The following is a 20,376-nucleotide window of genomic DNA, read 5'->3' as shown; positions in this document are numbered from 1 at the left end:
CAGAAAATGCAAATTTTAACAGTGACTTACATTGTAGGACTTAAAAGAAAACTTATCCGTCTTTTAGCTGCCTTGACTAAGGTTAGAGTTCTGTTTTCCCGTGTAAGATTTGCTGACTCACAAAATTAAAGCATGACTCACAAAATTAAAGCACGATCCTGCTTCACTTTTGCTTGTGAATTTACAAAATGTCAAAAATCATTTGTTAAGAGACACAAAACTGGAAACAGAATCCATTTAAAGTTATATGGAATGCTCAAGTAATCATAACCTTATCAAAACCTGAAAGGAAAAGCTGCATGATACCTGAGAGAGAGAAAAAACATCCATAAAAGCTAGTTAAAACCATATTACAGACAGTCCCCGACTTATGGTGATTTGACTGAGGATTTTTCTACTTTACGATGGTGCGAAAGCAATACGCATTCAGTAGAAACCATACTTTGAATTTTAAATTTTTATCTTTTCCTAGGCTAGCGATATGCAGTACAGTACATGCTCTCTTGTGATGCTGGGCAGTGGCAGCGAGCTGCAGCTCCCAGTCGGCCAGGCGATCACGAGGGTAAACAACCGATACACTTAGAACCATTCTGTACCCATCCAACCATTCTGTTGTTCACCTTCAGTACAGTATTCAGTAAATTCCATGAGATATTCTGTACTTTATTATAAAATAGGCTTTGTGTTAGGTGATTTTGCCCAACTGTAGGCTAATGTGAGTGTTCTGAGCATGTTTAAGGTAGGCTAGGCTAAGCTATGATGTCTGGTAGGTGTAGTAAATGCATTTTCGACTACGATATTTTCAACTTACAGTGGGTTTATAGGGACGTAACCCCATCATAAGTCGAGGAAAATCTGTACTATAATTGTAGTTTAGCTTTTGAAAGGATGGAACACTAATCCAACTTCGCACCCTCCATAGAGATTTCTCTTTCAAACTATGTGTGAACTTGATTTGATGAATCAAGATTTTAAAAATAATAATAAATATAGTTAATTATGCCTGGAGGAATGGTTTCAGTTTTTTCCTCGTTTCTACTGAGACTGTTTTAATATTTATACTTAGAACACACTTCCTTCTCTTCATGGGAAATTATAAAAATCGTTATTGACATAAGAGAAAGTGACTAGAGATAAACCTCTGGAAAAAAAGATGAAAAATACTTTGAGCAAAAGAAGTGTACAAACATTAAATTATTTTTGAACTCGCTACCTAGAACCTCTGACAGATTTGTATTTCTTCTGTTCATTAGGCAAGCCATCAGGAGCCCTCACGGAAGCCCTGGCTCTGAAGCTCGCTGGCTTTGTTCTCTCAGGCCCATTAGTCACCTCTCTGGATCACAGGTCCCTATTTTAAAAGGAAGGGGCTTCATTCAATTATTTCTCAACTCCCTCTAGGCTCTAAATTATATGAGATACGTTAGTTCTGAGATTGCACCAGAGAAGTAAACCAAAGACAAAACAAAATACTGAGAACCGGTAATATTTCTAGATGAAGTTAATGTCTGAAATAACGGGATGATGGAACTAGCAGAAAATTATATAAATTGGTATCATGCAGTTGAAAGCTAAATCCAGGAGACATGCCACAGGCTGCCAACATTTGTTCTGGATAGTCACAGACGAACTCTCTAGCAAAGACAGGATATAGAAGATGCTCACCGAATGGGAAATAAATAGCGTTGAGTGTGTACCCTCCAGTGGCTACAGAATATATCTATATGCTGAAAGTGGCAAAAGGTGGCCCCTATGTCTCCTCAGTCACATCTCTTCTTTCTCTAAGTTATAGAAATGCACAACTGCTTGTGGTTGGTTGCTTGCATACACCATGCACTTATACTGTGGAAGAATTTGTTCATTGCTTTCCCTCTGCCTGGAATTATACTACCGCACCCACACGCACTCCTACCTTTCGCCTGGCCAGCCACTGCTGATTCTTAGAAACTCAGCCCAGAGGCCGTGTAGGAAGCCAGCTGTGCCTTCTCCTCTCTGTTCCTCTAACCTTCGGCACCTTCCTTGGTCATGGCACTCATTCCACATCACAGGCAACACTTGGCATTCCCTGCCTTTAGATTCTCCTTTTCAGTTATACACAAATAGCCCCAAAAGTCGGTAGCATGTAGTGATGTGTAATTTTACTGAGGTCTAATTTTAAAGAATTATTCTGTATTTCATCAAATATAAGAAACCATTCCTTGTGAGATCTTTTATCATTTTATGTTCCCAGAAGAAAGAAAAATGACTGCCAAACAGTTGGCAAGGTATTAATGGTAGGACACATCTCAGCTTCAGGAATGTTGAAATGGGAACAGATTTGCACCTATTCAGTGACATGTGGTGCCATGAAGCTGGTGTGTGGGAATGAGTGATTTTACTATGGGATGATTCAAACATAGTGCTTTGTACCCACGTCTCTGTAAGACTCTGTTCTGTCCTCTTGAAAAGTATCTTTCTTATGGGGGAAAAGTGGCCCACTTCTCAAGGAAAGCTAAATGCTGGTGTGCACAACAGAACTGAAGAGTTCTAAGATAGTGACAATTTTTAGTTAGAAAATAGAAATTTTGGATAAATTAGGGAGGAAAATGATAAATTTGGCAGTGGCTCAAATCTGCAATTCAAGAGAACCTGCCATATGTGCAGTACGGATATAGGGAAAAGGAATTCTGGACTCAGTTTCAGCTAGTACTCCAACGAATAGAAAAACTGCTTGCTGCTGGAAGAGAAAAAAATCTACTGCTAAAGTTGGAAAGATAATTAATTAGAGACATGAAACTGCACAAGAAGCATGACATGCTTAGGAAATGTGATTCAAGAGGAAGCTTAATGAAATATGTTCGTGGGTTGAGAGTACTGATATGGTGAAATATAACTACTGATCTTACCTTTACTCTGAGTAATGGTTGGCTCAGGAATTTTAGATTCTTTGCATAATTCAAATGTAATCGGATGTGCCATCATGATGTTAACTGCATAAGCTCATAGAAAAGAGTTCTGGGCCAGAACAAATGTTCAGTGCAGCTGAAGCCAGCCTAAATGGAATGAAAATACTTCCCATCTTATATTTCCAAGGAGGAGAATCGGGTATCAGGATTGAAGGCATCCAAGGACAGGCTGACTCCTCTTCTTTCTAGCAGTGCATCAAACTTTGTTTAAACCAGGCTTGCTTTAGCATTCTGTAAACCTTGAGGTATTTGGAAAAAACTTTTGCTTATGTATTGGCCGTCCAGTGTGTTCAAAATGGCTTTTCAATGGCTATAGGGAATAAAAACAAGTGGGGCAGTTGTAGTCTGTCCGCATGAGTGGATAAAATTGAAGACTCAACATAGCAAGCATGTGAGAAAAGCATAGAGGAAAAAGGAGCATAATTATTGCACAGAAGCTCAGTACAAAATCTGAACAAAGTATCCCTCCTCCCTGTTCTCCCAATTCTCCCCACAGGGCAAGATGGTCTTTCAGCCACATGGGTGTGGCTGAGAATGGCTGTGGTTTTAATGCATGGCCCCAGAGCATGAGATGAATGTATTGCAACCCCATCAAGGTGCAGCCTGGGAAAGTCTAAGAGGATTAGGTGGATAGGTGGGTAGTCTTAATGTCACCTAAGAAGAGGGTGCTGACCTCAGTTCATGTCCACCTCTGACCAGGGAGACATCTTTCCTCTTTATTTCTTGTCTTAGACAGAGCCTGCTCCTCACTAACTCATCCTCCCACCCTCAGGGTTGTTACAGCAAAATTAGGAACTCACTTTTCATTGATCTATTAACTCTTGGGCCCCTACTTATTTGAGTAGGTCTTAGTTATTATCGGCTCATCTGCTTCGTCTTCCTTGGGGAGACAGAGTTTAGGGAAACACACGCATTCATGTGGTCAAGTCATGCTGAATTGAACAATATCGGTGCTTTCATTTTTCTTATCCTGGCGCTCACCGTCCACAAGCGACTTGATACCTGCTCTTCTTGCTTATTTCCCAAGGTAAGGTGGCCATGAGCAGAACTCGAGGAAGTTGTCTCTGTGCCACTAAAAAGCTTGAGACACGATACCATTCATTTTGGGCTTATTTCATAAGTGCCTTGTGGCAGAAGTGGAAACATAGCTTTCTTTCAGAATCGTGAACTGAAGTATTAGCTAATCGTAGACTTCCTTGTATTTTACAGGGAAAATTATATTTTTACGGCAGAATTTACGAATTTAAGGACTCATGAAGATCTTTTTTTATGTCCTTTGCTAATGTTAAGCGTCTCCTGGATTTAGAAATTATGTTTATATGTCTGTCTGTCCTGCTCAGCCTGCGCTGTCCAGTACTGTAGCAACTAACCACATGTGACCATTGAGCGCTCAATGTGGCTAGTCTCAATTGAGATGTACTGTAAGTGTAAAATACACAACAGATTTCAGACTTGGTACAAAAACACAGAAGCAAAATATATCATTAGTAATTTTTTTTTATTGATTACCTGTTGAAATAATATTTTAGATATATTGGGTTAAATAAAATATATTATTTTAAAAATTTTTACTATTTCTTTTTACTTTTTAAACATAGCTATTAGATCATTTAAAATTACATGTGTAGCTCATAGTATATTTCTACCAGACAGAGCTGATCTAGACTATAAGTTCCTTGAGGCCAGGGACAGTTCCTGGCACATATTAATTAGATGCTCAATGCATGTTTGATAAATCAAACTGCTAAACTGAAATGAATGAATGGATGAGAATTATAATGATTTTTTGTCTGTGTGTGAGGAAGATCAGCCCTGAGCTAACATCCATGCCAATCTTCCTCTTTTTGCTGAGGAAGATTGGCCCTGAGCTAACATCTATTGCCAATCCTCCTCCTTTTTTTTCCCTTTTTCTCCCCAAAACCCCAGTAGATAGTTGTATGTCATAGTTGCACAACCTTCTAGTTGCTGTATGTGGGACACGGCCTCAGTGTGGCCCGACAAGTGATGCGTTGGTGCGCATCCGGGATCCGAACCCGGGCCGCCAGTAGCGGGGCATGCACACTTAACTGCTAAGCCACGGGGCCGGCCCTATAATGATTTTTTAAAATAGTGATTTTGACACTGTGAATTTAGAAAATGATAGAGCAAGATGAGATGGATTTTGTCAGGAAATCTTAAAACATTTATTAATAGTCTCTGGTGTATGGGGCTAGAACATACATTAAAAGAGATGTGAACCATGGCTGCAGCTGCCTTCTCGTGAGACATTCCAATATGCCATGTGGAGTTGACCTGATTTTGCCACCCATGATTCCTTTACTCTAGTGCCATATAATCCAACAGTTTGTTCAAGAAAGACCCATTTCCAGAAAGGATTTTTCCTATGTGCCATTTACCTGTGGTACTCAGACTTTAATGTGTTTAAGAAGCACTTGCAAAGTCTGTTACAAATGCAGATTCCGAGACCCATTCCCAGAGGTTCTAGTTCAGTAGGTAAGGGATGGGGCCCAGGAATCTGCATGTTAACACTCCAGAAGATTCTAATGCAAGTGGCCTGTAAACAATACCTTCAGGAACACTGGCATATGGCATCATAATCTGGGAATAGCCTGTAAGTCCAGGTAGAAGGGATAATTTGCTCAGTGATTTTTATCTTTATACTACAAAGAACTTAAATTGTTAAATATTTTAATAATCAAAAATTAATCAGAAATTTGCAGCAAAGGAAATAGTGAGAAGGCAACCTAAAAAATGGGAGAAAAGGGGCTGGCCCGGTGGTGTAGCAGTTAAGTTTGCTCACTCTGCTTTGGTGGCCCGGGATTCACTGGTTTGGGTCCCAGGCGTGGACCTACACACCGCTCATCAAGCCACGCCATGGCGGCATCCCGCATACAAGATAGAGGAAGATTGGCACAGACGTTAGCTCAGCAACAATATTCCTCAAGCAAAAAGATGAAGATTGGCAACAGATGTTAGCTCAGGGCCAATCTTCCTCAAAAAAAGAAATGGGAGAAAATATTTGCAAACCATATTTCAGATAAGGGGTTAATACCTAGAATATATAAAGAACTCCTACAATGCAATAACAAACCAAAAAATACCCAATTAAAAAATAGGCAAAGGACTTGAATAGTCATTTCTCTAAAGAAGATAATACAAATGGCCAATAAGTGTATGAAAAGATGCTCAATATTACTAATGATCATGGAAATGCAAATTAAAACTACAGTGAGATACCACCTCACATTCACTAGTATGGCTGCTATGAAAAAAAAAAAAAAGAAAAGAAATGTTGGTGAGGATGAGGAGAAATTGGAACCCTTGAAGCACTGTTGGTGGGATTGTAAAATGGTGCAGTTGCTATGGAGAAAAGTACGGATGTTCCTCAAGAAATCAAAAATAGAACTACTATATGATCTAGCAATTCCACTTCTGAATATATATCCTAAAAAATTAAAAACAGGATCTCAAAGAGATATTTGCACACCCATGTTCATTGCAGCATTGTTCACAATAGCCAAGATGTGGAAGCAACGTAAATGTCCATCAATGGATGGATGGATAAAGAAAATGTGCTATATACATACAATGGAATATTATTCGGCCTTAAAAAAAAGAAAGAAAACCTGTCATATGTTCAACATAGATGAACCTTGAGGACATTATGCTAAGTGAAATAAGCCAATCACAAAAATACAAATACTGCATGATTCCACTTATGTGAAGTATCTAAGCTAGTCAAACTCGTAGAAACAGAAGTAAAATGGTGGTCGCCAGGGGCTGGGGGGAGGAGGAAACGGATAGTTGTTCAATGGTATAGAGTTTCAGTTTTGCAAGATGAAAAAGTTCTGGAGATCTATTGTATAATGGTGTACATATAGTTAACAATACTCAACTGTATACTTAAAAATTGTTGAGGATAAATTTTTGTGTTTGCTACTGCAATAAAAAAATTGATCAAAAATTACCAACTATTCTAGTAGTTCATGGTGAAATCAAACTCAAGGAAAGAGTGTAATAGTTTCATTTCCTTGAATAGTATGTTTTTCTGAGAAAGTTTGTTGGAAGCTTTGAGCTAAATAAAGTAAATGTGTACCTTCAGTGAAGCTGTGTGGGCGGTGAGAGGAATGGAAGTTCGTGGCCTCTCTGTGATTTACTGCTAGTAGAGGGCAAAGCTTACTCGTCATGAATGTCATTTCCAAAGCAATTTGTCCAAAAACCTGGATGCCCTTGAGATGGAAGATGCTGATTACAGGGATGCTGCCATTTCAGAGGCAACCAGACACTCTAAGAAGATGTCCTCCTTCCTCTCTCCTGTCCCCGTACCTGAAGCCTGGAATTTCAACACCTCAATTTCGTTCCCTTATGACAATTTTTAAAAGCCTGGCAAACTCTAATCATTTTAGAGGTACTGGTTGCCAGGACCCTTTCTGAGGCAGAGGGAGAACAACGGGATTGATTTTGTGGAGGAGCAAGCAGCATTCATATACTGAGCATTCCCTCTGGCAGCCAGCAGTCTGTGTTTGGCCAGAGGCCTGTCGTTTAGGTAGCAAGCTCCCCGTTCTTTCCGGTAACTGGTAGGCAAGTGTGGTTGGGTTGGTTGGCTCTGCCCCTGAGGTTGGCTAGCTTCCATGAGTGGGGCAAATGGAGTGAGGGACAAAGGTTTTAAGTTACTCTCATATTTACTAATGAGGTGAAAATACAATGCGAGGCTGGTGAAAACTGAAATAATCACATTTTCATCCTTTGTACCCTTCTTGGTATCTCATTCTAGCTTATCAACTCTTTTCTATTTGTTTTTTGTTTTTGCAACATGCTGGTTCATATTTTTTAGAAATACTGATTATGAAATATTTATTTTTTGGCCAACTAAGGACTTTATTTCAAAGAAAAATAAAAAATAAATTGAGAGCTATTTCCCTAGGTGTAGGGAAGGCATCAGAGCAAGGAATTCCCTGTGGCTAGATGAGTACACTCATATACTGGAGGGATTGTGATAATTCCCTTCCTCGCCCTGGTGATGGGGAACCTCAACTAGTGCAGGGCCCTATGTCAGAGTGCACCTACCAAGGAGAACTCAGGCGAGGGGTCAGTCCCTGGGAGGGGACAGAGTCCAACAGTAGCATGGCCAAAGGCCAACCACAGGATCAAGTCCTAAGCACCAAGAACCTACTCTTCCCCCCTCCTGGGACCCAAAACAGATAAGAGGAGAAGCCTTAACGAGTCTGAACCCCTACAGCTGGTCCCCCTCACCCCCAACAAACTCTACAGTTACCACATGATCCTTTGTATTTCTTGCCTTCCATTTCCCTTGAGTGCGGTTTCTTGTGCTAATCTACTCTGTATCTTTCCAATTTTAGTGTATGTGCTGCTGAAGTGAGCATGTTTATGAAACATTTCAAATCTGTAAAGAGGCATACAGATGCGTACTCACCACCTAGCTTAACAAAGAGAACGCTATGAGTACAGGTGAAGTCCATGTATACCCCTCTCAGATAATATCCCCCACCCTGGCTGCAGTGGTAACTGCTGTCTGGAATCTAGTGTTCATCATTCCTAAGGGATTCTTTATACCTTTACTATATGATATTTGTATACTTTAGCAATACATAGCATTGCTTTGCATGTTATGGTCTCATAGTTTATGTAGTCTTCCACAACCTGCTTTTCTCATTCAACCTGCCTGTTTACTTTTTAAACTTCATCTGGGATATTTTTTCCAGGGTTACTTAAAATATTCTCAACACCAGTGTACACCAGTTTCTGTGTAATAGTGTTTAGCCCCTAAAATACAACTAAAAATGGCTTAGATTGAGAAATTTTGTGTGTGTCAAATTAACATATAATTGTAATATAGTGTGTAACTGTTAAACATATTTGTTTTGTTTCAGGTTATAATATAACTTATCGTCTCATGCTTTTTCCCTGCTCCTTCTCCCCAAATCATCAACTATAGAAAAAGAAGAAGCCATGTCAGGACACAAATGGTAAGTAATTTGTTATCTTTTCTAAATTGGGAGAGGCTAACGAAAGAGGAAAGCACATAGTATATGCTCAAAAAATGTCTATCGAGTGAAAAAATCAAGAGTCACATTAGCAGTGAATAACTTGGTAGTTCCTGTCCAATATTGAGTATAGTCAAGTTCAAGATCCCTCTGAATGAAATATGGAAACCAAGGAACCAAAAACATTACAAGTTCTTATCTAATGTGTATTCCCCAAGAAATTCATTTACATAAAACTTTTCTCTTGAAAATCTAGTGTTGGCTTTTTTTACCACTGTTTTTTCAAATGTAATGAGTTAATACATTTTTTTATCACTATGTTATTTACAATTTCTAATAATGGAATTTTATGTAAGGCAGCTATAAAATAATGAATGAACATGTACTCAGACTCATTAATTTATAGTCAAGGCTTCATGAACATTCAGGAACCGATCATGGTTAGAAGTAGATGATGCTGAATAAAATGTCATAATCATATGGCAGTGTTAGCACTGTCATTTATGTGCCTATGACACATCTAAACAGCATGTTAAACCTCTTATAAATTCCAGATCTGCTTCACGCAGTGTTTCTGAACGTTTTTGAACCCATGACCCACCGAGTAAGCCGTTCTTGTCATATTTTACCTCCTTTTATTTGTATCATGAAAAAATGCGGTACATGTTTTCATATTTCAAACGTACAATTAATTTTGATAAGGAATATACTTTTTAACCCCTACTTTCTCAGTAGAGAAAGAATCAGGCCCAAGTCCTCTGTCATATCAAATGTCAAACTTGAAAAGAATTTTCACATGTCTTAAAATGTAATGGGTTTTAAAAGGTAATTAATAAATGGCTAAGGGACTTAGTTTCCCTGTGTATCCCCATTTGACAACCCTCTAAGAGTTGTCAGACTGTTATTTTAATTGTTCCATCTTGCCTCATTAAGACAGGTGGATGGCTGCATCCCGTGACCCTCATAATGGCTGTCATATCCTGGCAGCAGGCCTGGGGAAGTAGGCAGTCACCCACCTCGAAAGACTAGAGAGACCCAAGAAGTCCACCCTTCCCCAAAGTCTTTCTCCCACTTACTCTGCCCCTTTATTGCTGCTGCTAAATTGCAAGGGCTGCCAAGAACATTGCAATGAGCACTGGACTGGGATTTAGAGGCCTGGATTTTAATCCTGTGTGATTTGGGGCAAGATTCATAACCTTTTGAAACCTAAGATACCTCATTTGTTAAATGACAGAGGTGAAAGATGTTCGCTAGATCTCTAATGTCCCCCCCTTTTATCAAAATGGAAATTTTTTTCTGTTAATCCATGACTTTTGACAAAAAAAAATATATAATACAAAGAAGAAGTCCACCCTATTCCCCACTCTTAAAAATTCCGTTCTCCTAATATAACCACAGTTTTGGAAGGTATATCCTTCCAGTCTTTTAATGCACCTATTATACAGAGAGATTATCTTTTACATAAAAGTTATATATATTTTCATCTTATTTTCTGTGATGTAAGCTCATAATAAAATTTTAAATAATGCAGAAACATGAAAGTCCTCCAAATCCTACTTCTTTCTCTAATGATAACCATTGCTAAGGAAGTCATCTGAAACCCTACAGGTGTTTTGCTATAGTAGTGTAAAGCAACTGGTGTTTTAGGACCCAGGTCTGACACATTTTGAGTGGCGATAGGATGGGATGGCAGAAGGTACATGTCTGCAGAGGGGAGATGCTGGGGGTCCTGTGTGGGCCTTTGGAGCAGAAACTCTAGACAGGAGGAGGATGTAGACAACATGGTGAGGCATGGAGCACCAACAGCAAACTTTCTATCAATATTTGAGGTATACTGGCCACTTTTACAGAATTCCATTTCGTTCTCAATTCATTTTTTTTCTAATTTCTTCTTTACATACTTTTTGATTTGATCTTCATTATGAAGCCACTCCTGAAGAATGGCTTTCTATCTGTATTTTAATTAAATTTAAAGTTTTAATATCAGAAATCTAACAGATTTTTTTAATTTTTATTTATTTTTTAAAATTTTATTCAACTGTGCTAAGACTAACATGAGATCTACCCTCCTAACAAATTTTTAAGTGTACAATACAGTATGGTTAACTATCAGTGCAATGTTGTACAGCAGAGCTCTAGAATTTGTTCATCTTGCATAATTGAAACTTTATGCCCGTTAAATAGCAATTTCCCATTTCCCCCTCACCCCATCCAGCCCCTGGTAACCACCATTCTACTCTCTGAGTCCGTGAGTTTGACTGTTCTAGGTACCTCTGTGACAGATTGTATGCATGCTGTTTTTCAGCCCTTATCTCTACTTTTCTGCCATCACTTCAGTGTTGGCCGTGATGCTGGAGTGGAGAGAACACGAGCGTCCGGCTTTATCTCTGACTCACTGGGGTGTGTGAGCCAGTCACCCTGCCTGGCTGGGCCTCCCTTTCTCCACTTCTAAAAGGGATGTGTCCAACCTGTTGATAATCTAAACTCTCTTCAAGGTTTAGTTTCTTGATTTCCTGCAAAAGTCGCTTAATTTCCTCACTAACTTTAAGATTTTGGAGTAAGTTAGAACTGATTAACATTTCTGGTATAATAGCCATATAAGAAAGTATATGTTTATGAATGCTGTTAATGTATAATATAATGTTTAGATAAATGTGTTCACACTAAAATATCTTAAACTTTATAAAAGTCCCTTTAAATGTTTTTAAAATAGCTCTTTAAATGTTTTTTAGCAGTTATCCCTGGGACTTACAGGATCGCTATGCACAAGATAAGTCAGTTGTAAATAAGATGCAGCAGAAGTATTGGGAGACGAAGCAGGCCTTTATTAAAGCCACCGGGAAGAAGGAAGATGAACACGTCGTTGCCTCTGACGCAGACCTGGATGCCAAGCTGGAGGTGAGTGCTGTATTGCTCTCAGTCCCAGCACAGTCACCTTGCTAGGGTCGTGGTCCTGTGGGGTACTCACCTGGCAAGCACAGGTGTGCTTTGTATTTGAAAACATGTTGCAAACACTAGTTCATGAGGAAAATCTAGGATCAGATAAATTCAATCCCAGCATATTTTTTTAAAACCTGTAAATTCTCGTGTAACCGCCAGTGTGCCTCCATTAATTTGTCTTTCAAGCCCTTAGTTGGAATGCATGGCATGCGGTAAATTCGCAATAAATGTTTGTTGAAAAAAATTAATGCAGTCGAAGAGCCGCCACTAGTGATATCGACACTAGACTCAGGCAAATGTTTACATTTTAAAGAATAAAAAAGGATGACAGCAAAAGGTCCTGGAAGGTAGAGTCTGATAAGCTTGGTATTGAGCCCTGGAAAATTCTAGAATGAATTAACTAAGCAGATATTTAGTTAGACTAGTTAATAGTAGAGTAAGCTGAATTCATGTCTGGTTGATCCTCAAATACTACTATAACTGGTAGAAGGCCCACTAACTCCCTGTCTTGCTGGACATTCTGCTAATAGTTTAGATTAAAATTTAAAAAGCATACTTATCACTTCTCTGAATGACAGGGCACTGAGAGGAATAATGTCACATGACCTGATAAGAATTCAAAATGACCTCTAAATTTAATACATAAGCTAAAGTTAATGGCTGAAGATTTAATGGAACTAAAATAAAAAAGCATAAGATTTCAAAAAGCTTTCCACGAAGGGTGGCCAGGATGATGGAAACCTCGGTTACACTGGAACAGAGAGGTTGAAGGGGAGATATGTTAGTTGTTGGTTGTATAGGACCGTCTGTCATGTGAAGAGGGATAATTCATTCTACGCATCTGAGGGTGGAACCAGACCCAGGGCCACTATTCGTAGTACTCATCTCTCATGAAATTATCTCAAGTGTTCGTTTGTTTGCCTGCCCTCCCTCCACAAGGAGGTCAAATTTCATGTCAGCCTTATTCACCATTGTTTCCTCAGCCAGACATAGTGCACATTCAGTAAGTATTAATTGCATAAGTGTACATTTTAATGCAATTAAGATAAGTTCCCAACCCTTTCCCCTGTCATTGAAATTGTTCAAACAGAAGCTGGGTTTGACAGGAATGTTCTCACGGAGAAAAGTAGAACCAGGAGGCATCTATTCTGATCTTAATATTCTAAATTCAGTTGAAATGATTATAAGTTGCATATGCTTTTCACGTCTTAGAGCTTTATTTTTTTCCTCTTAACCTAGTAAATAAGAGCATTATTCAAAAAGGAATTTAATGTGTTAATTATTAGTACATTAAACACAATATAGTAATTTTATATTTATATTTAGGCTCTTGCAGCAGCATTTTTACTGAACCAACTGTACTTTAATCAAAATAGCTGCTATCCTAGGCACATAACCTCCAAAATACTGAACTATGACTAATAATTTTATACGATAGTGGTTTCTGTTGCAGAAATGTTACTAGTGATGTTAGTGTTGATAGAGAGAATGGATTCCATGAATATAACATATGTAAATGATGCGCAAACCATTTTGATGCGTTCTTACACTATTATCCATAAAAGGCTAGTTTATAAAACAAAACTTTTATTCTGCTGGCCCTGAAAGCTTGTGTGCCAAGCTATAATAATAGTCAGATTCTATTACAATCTGGTGGGAAGTTAATATACAAATATTGCACTAAGTTTAAATATTTGTCAAAACTGCGTGTTAATGAAATCACTTTCTCAACAACAGCTCTTAAGTACAAGAACAGACAAAACTAAGCTGTGATGACAGAAGTCTTTCAGTGGGTGCCAGGGCAGAGTAGACTCACTGGATGGTGGAAATGCTTCTTATCTTATTTTGGGTGTGGTTACAAGAGTGTGTACAGTTGTCAAACTCACAGAGTGGAACACTCCAGAGGTGTGCATTTTATTGCATTTAATTTATACCTCAGTTTTTAAAAAGTGAACAGTAACCACAGAACAGCTTCTGAACATACTGTTTGAACTTCCTTGCTCCTCTATTCAGAAATTACTATGTGTTGGTGGTTAGTGACCCAGAATACAGATATCAAGCATTTATTAAGGAACAAATTTAGACTACTGATTTTCTGTTTTGTTTTATGGTAAAGGATCTTTTTTTTTCTTTTCTTTTCTAAACAGGTAGAAGATGCAGTGTAATAAAATGAGATTTAATAAAATTTATATTCTTCATGACCAAGTTTTATCATATTAAGTCTTCCTGGGAATGGTTTTAAATCTTTTAAGTATATATGCATGCATCCATTATTATCAGATAATTTGGTCATATTTATTATGAGGCAGATCATCTATTTTGACTCATAGTGAAGTGCTTTCTAATACCAGGACATAATTGCTACGTCACCATGGCCAGTAGCCAGGAGAGAGAGGCAAAGCCTTGCTCTGCCTCATTGCATGGCTCTTCAGAGGCAGAATGTTTGTCTCCCGGGTTTTCTGATTGATTCCGTCCCTGGTCTCTGAGTTGGTGGACAGGGGGTGGAGAAAGGGTGAAGTATCTGTTTTATCTTGAGCTGCCTCGGTTTCTGAAGCAAAGACCAGGACCACCATGAGTTAAAATCTAGTTAGATTCTTCTCAGTACAGCCCACCTGCTTTTCCCTTAATTTCCTCTGTTATGGCCATAGCATGGCATTAGGTTACTTCTCTGTATATTTTATGAAATCATTGGGAAAATCAGGAGTAAGAGCTAAACTCATCTTAGCAGATGTCTTCTGAACACACAGTACATTCAGCTGATTTTTTTTTGTTGGCTTTTTATAGAGTTGTTTAAGCATGCCGTAAAATACATTAGGATCACAAAATAAGTTAATGTCGTGTTTTAAATATGATGCTTAATGGACAGATCCTCCATTAAAAAAACAGACATCAAGTGGTGAAAGAAAGAAATTAGATTATGAACGAATATTGGGTCTCTGGTTTACCAAGTCCTCTAATTGGGCCCTTCACTTAGGATTTCTGTTTTTCAACTATTATTTCAAGAGTCTGGAGGAAATCATTGTCCTATAGATCTTAATTTAGATCTCAGAGATGATGGATACCAATAAGTACAGACTAATAGGAACACATTTAAAGGCTTTGGTCACAGTTTCTGTCCAGGACACCACGTAACACCAAGCACACCTGGCACGTGATCTTGTTTTTAGTGGGCAAATCACACACTGTGGTTATGTTCAATGTAATAATTTTTTATTTCTCTGCTGTCTGTTTTATTTAGCATTTTGTTTGTATTTTTATTATAGCTGTTTCACTCGATTCAGAGAACCTGTTTGGACTTGTCTAAAGCAATTGTACTCTATCAAAAGAGAATATGTTGTAAGTATGCCATAAGTATGAATATTGATCAGATAGTAAGAAATAGGATATTTTGCCTTAGCATATCATTTTATATGTTTAGGAAGTAAGACAAGGAAACTATTTAGGAGTGTCTGTCTTTGCTCTTTATGTGGTGGGGAGGAGGGTCTCTAATAATTTTATCAGAAATCCTTTACATAGGCTATTTATCTTTCAGTGCAAGTACCGTAAGAGAAGAATTTTGTATTGGGTCTCCCATGGATAACTACATGCCATTTGTTTTCCTAATTATAAAGAAGTTTTCTCAGTTTTATATCTTGGGATTTTTAAATTTGGGGTTGTTTTTATTTGATTATCCTGGCTCTCTTATATCTAGTTTTATTCATTTTAAAATGACTAAATGGAGAGAGAGGGTGCATACAGTTAATTCATTGACTGTATTTTGTTGACAGTGCTTCTTCATGAACATTTTTTATGTTGGATATTGGGTTATTAGGGAACAAGATTTTCCTATGGCCATCCTGTTTAAAATCATTACCAACAAAGTTATCTTTGAAATGCTAAATATTAAGTTGTATGCTAGTATGTTTTTAAGTTTCCATTTGTAGGTGATTTAATAGTACAATAGTATATATCTGAGACTAAAATATGGGAAGTTTTTCTGTTTCCAACTGCTGCCAAACTCCTTTCCAGTAATCACAAATGAACAACTGGTAATTTTCCTTCATTAGTAATCTATTAGTAAGACTATTTGGGGAAAGTACAAAATCCTGGGACTTAGAGGCAGAATTTTATAAATTATTTATGTTACCATTTACTAAGTGTTTGAGCTAAGACTTCACTAGGGGTGTAACTCTATAGTCTTGAGTTATGAGAAATCAAGACACATGACATAACATCCCCCACCATTTCTCTGTCACACATCCAGCCAGTCTCAAATGCTGGTCCATTTTGTCATCTAGTTAGCTTTCAGATTCTCTTTCCTCTCTCCATCTTCACTGCCACTACCTTAGTTCAGGCTACCGCCATCACTCTCTTACTTGATTTGCTGCATCAGCTTCCTAACTGATGTCCCTGCCTCCACTTTTGCCTCCTGCAGCCCAACTGCAATCACAGAGCAATCAAGGAACTCTCCCAGAGCTCCCAATGGTCAAAGCTGGGACAATTTGAGCAATAAAATAAATAATGATAGTATTGGATTATAACCCATAAAGTAAAATAAATATCCACTTAGTCTGTATGGAAACAAACAAACAGACGAGGGAGAAGAGAACGCTCTTCCTTATAAAATACTTCCAATTAATAAATACAGAAAGAATGAAGGAATCATAAAATCACCATTAGCAAACACCACAGTAAGAATTGTGGCAGTCAAGATTCACTAAAAGATGTTACAATTAGCGAAAGTTTGAGGAGAAACTGAATATTTGTATAGTCTTATGTATTCCACCCAAGATTTTTAATAATTACAAAAGGAAAAATCATAATTTCACAGTGGACACACCTGAACCGAGTGGTCGAGGTCAACACCACCGGTGATAATGCATGTTGACATCAGAGCCCCAATACCATGCACTAAGAAGGGTGCTCCACCTCTGTGGTTACCTTCCCAAAACTCTGTAACCCCAGTCTATTTGTGAGAAATCAGACAAACCCAAACTGAGGGACATTTTACAAAATACCTGACCAGTACTCGTAAAGGGTGTCAAGGTCATGAAAGACAAGAAAGACTGAGGACAGTCTGTGACAGCACAGACTGAAGGAGACTAAGGAGACTTGACAACTCAATGCACTGTGGGTTCCTGGAACAGAAAAAGGACGTAGTGGGAAAACTAGTAAAATTCAAATAAGGTTGTGGTTTAGTTAATAGTTTGGTACCAATGTTAATTTCCTGGTTTTGATAAGTGTTATGTAAGATGCTAACATTAGGGGAAGCTGAACAAGGGTATGCAGAAACTCTGTATTCTATTTGCAATTTTTCTAGAAGCCTAAAATTGTTTCAAAATAAAAAGTTAAAAAAAAATGTACATTGGATCATATTGTTCCTCTGCTGAAAAGCCTTCAATAGCACTTAAAGTAAGAGCCGCACTTCCATACCATGGCTTATAAACTCCTGTATGATCTGGCCCAGCTCACCTCTCCAGCGACTTTTGCCCTTACCCACCATGCTACCTGAGGCCTCTTGTACTCACTGTTTCCTCTATCTGGAATGTCCCTGCCCTAATCATCCAAGAGTGGCCCCTTCTTGTCATTCAGAGCTCAGCTTAATGGTCACCTGCTCAGAGATGCCTTCCCTGACCGCTTAGCCCAGAGCTGCTACTAACCACTATCTCTTGCTCCCCCCTCTTATTGCTCTATCTGGTATTTTTCTTTTTGTGTTTTGAGTTTTTGATTACATATTTTTTATTTTCTATCTCCTGTGCTTGAACATAAGCTCCATTAGAGCAGGGACGTCGTGTGTCTTGTCCATCTCTGTATTCCCAGTGGCCAGAACAGCACCGAGTACGTATTAGATCATCCATAAATCTGTGCTAAGTGAATTAATGCTGCCAAGCTAATTGTTTTATAGTTTTTTAGTTGCCTTTTTAGGGCACATCTGAAAATCTAATCAGTGATTAAATATGAATAGGTTTTTATTTGTCTCTGAATTCTTAAGTTCCAGTTAAGTGAAACCTTAACTTTTGATACTTGTGTTGCATCTGGATTTTAAACTCATATAAATTAATTTCAGTATTTGAATCTTAAAATTAAGGAATGACCATCTCTTCTTGGAAAATGACGGTCACCACTGAGTAATGCAGCTTGGAGCCCGATGCAGCTCAGACTTTTTCCACCACCCTCTGAGCAGCACTGCCAATTAGTCAGAGTCCAGCTCTTAAAATGAAACCTGTTTACCACCCTAAGTTTAATCCTCAAGTCCATAAAGTAACCAAAAATGATTTTTCGAGTGCTTCAACTTGTATAAACTAGGTTTATTTAGGAAAGAGTACATTTCACCAACCATGTAATCATTCAGGTACCATGAAGTGGTTTCTTCCTAGCCTTAAGCTAAATATGTTCATTTGTATGTGACTTGAGGCTTCAAGGTAAAAAAAGGTGATAGTAGCCTCATGCTATTATGAATAAAAATGTGAAATTGCTCTCCATAGGGAAGGATTCATTGTGGAATTGAGTAAGTTCCATTTTAGTAAGGAAAAGGAGAAGGAATGGAAGGTATTAAAAAACAACAAGATTGCTTATAATTATAGGAAGTTTTTTAACGCTACGTAGAACCATAGCATAAATATCAAATAAACATTTAAAGTGAAATAAAGTATATGGGGATAAAAAGGCAAAAATTATAGTTAATTCAATTTCACAAGCATTTAATTAGTGCCCTGAATATGACTTTATGCTCAGCCTTGGGAATACATAGTAGGGATGAGGTTCCTGTCCTGAGAAAGCTCAGAGTCTCGTGGGAAAGAGACCCCCCCCCCCCCGCCCCCGCCACGAACACTGTAATACCAGGTGTGGAGAGGGCCCTGCTGTGAGAGAAATAGGGATCAACTACTTCACAGGGGAAGTTGCCTTTGAGCTGGGCTTTGACCAATGTACTTGATTTTGAGAGACAGAAGAGGAAGGAGAGTAGTCATTTATCTCAGGAAGAATGGTTTCTAAAAGCCTCTTCTCCACTGGAATGTTTAGCATGAACTAGAGTCACAAATTAATAAGGAAGCAGTAGCAGGTTCAACCTTCACCTTTGGATTTGTGGTTGCTGGCTAACGTTCTACAGCTGTTGTTGGAGAGGTTGTATCAGGAATGGGGTGCATTCTGAAAGAAGTCTAGATTGTTCACGAAAGTGGACAAGAATCCTGGTAGCATTTAAAAAGCACTTTTAGAGACACTGATGTGTAAATGCATCAGTACAGAAATGTGAAATAGGAGTAGTGTTCAGAGTAGGTCCATAGTAAACGCTGTGTTTAGAGAAAAAACGTTCTAGGAAGCTCAGTGTCACTCCTTGCTCAGCTGTTGGTGAATGTGTATTCAGGACCAGTGGCTGCATAACAGCACACTGTTCCATTGTGTGGACGCGCTGTATTTGATTAAATCAGTCCCCAGTATAGGGAAAGAGAGAGTTTTGCTATTTTAAATAATGATGCATGATTATCTTTGTATATACATCTGTGTTCCCATTTTACTACTTCCTTAGGATGTACTCCTAACAGAAGTGCAATGTCAAAAGATACATACAGTTCTATGACTTTTTATATTTACTGCCACATCAGTTGATAGAAAGCTCATACCAGTCACTCTCACCAATAGTGCCATCTGAGGTTGTCTTTAAAAATAAGGCCAAATATATAAATATCAAATATATACAAACATCAAATCATTGTGTTGTACACCTGAAACTAATATAATGTTCTAGTCACTTATACCTCACTTGAAAAAAAATGGCCAAGGTTAGGCGTAACCAATTCAGATTTGGTTCCAGTTCTGCATTTTAAGAATCCACCAAGTCATCAACCTGATTACCTACCCATCCTTAATCCCCATCCCCACCTCCAACCAAAACCCTATGTCGTGGATAAGGTGTTTGAATTTCTTTACAGTCAAGTAGAATGTGACTCAGAAAGCAGAGATCAAAAAGTCAGCAAGAGAGAGTAATAGGAGGAAACCGGCCCTGTGTTATAGGCATCCACAAAAGATTCCCAGTCGTACTTGACAAACTCAACTTTTTTATTTCAGCTCGAAGCAGCACATTATCGGCTCGCTTTTCGGTATGGAGGTCAGTTTCTAGTTCTGATTACAGGTCACCAAACGCACTGACAGATGTACTCAAGTGAATTTGATCTCTCGTTTTGTAAATGAAAGAACAGCGTGCGAGTTAAATGTGGGGAGGGAGGGCTTACCTTGTAGCCTGCCACTTGGATATAATTTCATCTCGTCTTTGCCTCTGGAAGAGAGAGGACCTTGTGATTTGTCTCTCTCCTTCTCTCTGTAATAAAAACGCTCATTGTTCATGGCTCCTTTTGGTCTTTTCTTCACCAGTCTTGTCTCAAGAAGAAAACGAACTGGGAAAATTTCTCCGATCCCAAGGCTTCCAAGATAAAACCAGAGCAGGAAAAATGATGCAGGCAACAGGAAAGGCCCTCTGCTTTTCTTCCCAGCAAAGGTGTGTGCCCTCCTCACTG

At 38.5% G+C, this 20,376-nt stretch overlaps 1 protein-coding gene across 15 annotated transcripts in view; it reads left to right on the top strand.

Moving 5' to 3' along the window:
* The window catches only part of ICA1 (islet cell autoantigen 1), a 139,839-nt gene that overhangs the window by 11,138 nt on the left and 108,325 nt on the right, over positions 1–20,376 (top strand). For 5 of the 15 annotated variants that reach the window (XM_058526166.1, XM_058526275.1, XM_058526185.1 and 2 more), the window contains exons 2-6: positions 8,303–8,411; positions 8,899–8,929; positions 11,680–11,845; positions 15,151–15,223; positions 20,234–20,357. In XM_058526166.1, the coding sequence (XP_058382149.1) occupies positions 8,402–8,411; positions 8,899–8,929; positions 11,680–11,845; positions 15,151–15,223; positions 20,234–20,357 (404 nt within the window). In that variant the 5' untranslated portion in view covers positions 8,303–8,401. Of the gene's footprint in view, positions 1–8,302; positions 8,412–8,833; positions 8,930–11,679; positions 11,846–15,150; positions 15,224–20,233; positions 20,358–20,376 lie in introns of all 15 variants that reach the window. The other 10 variants (XM_058526284.1, XM_058526175.1, XM_058526192.1 and 7 more) reach the window with 6 other exon arrangements.

The sequence above is a fragment of the Diceros bicornis genome, chromosome 3 (genome assembly GCF_020826845.1).
Source record: "Diceros bicornis minor isolate mBicDic1 chromosome 3, mDicBic1.mat.cur, whole genome shotgun sequence".
NCBI classification, from domain to species: domain Eukaryota; kingdom Metazoa; phylum Chordata; class Mammalia; order Perissodactyla; family Rhinocerotidae; genus Diceros; species Diceros bicornis.
Note: the sequence above shows the minus strand (reverse complement) of the source record. Positions and strands in the feature narration are given on the sequence as shown.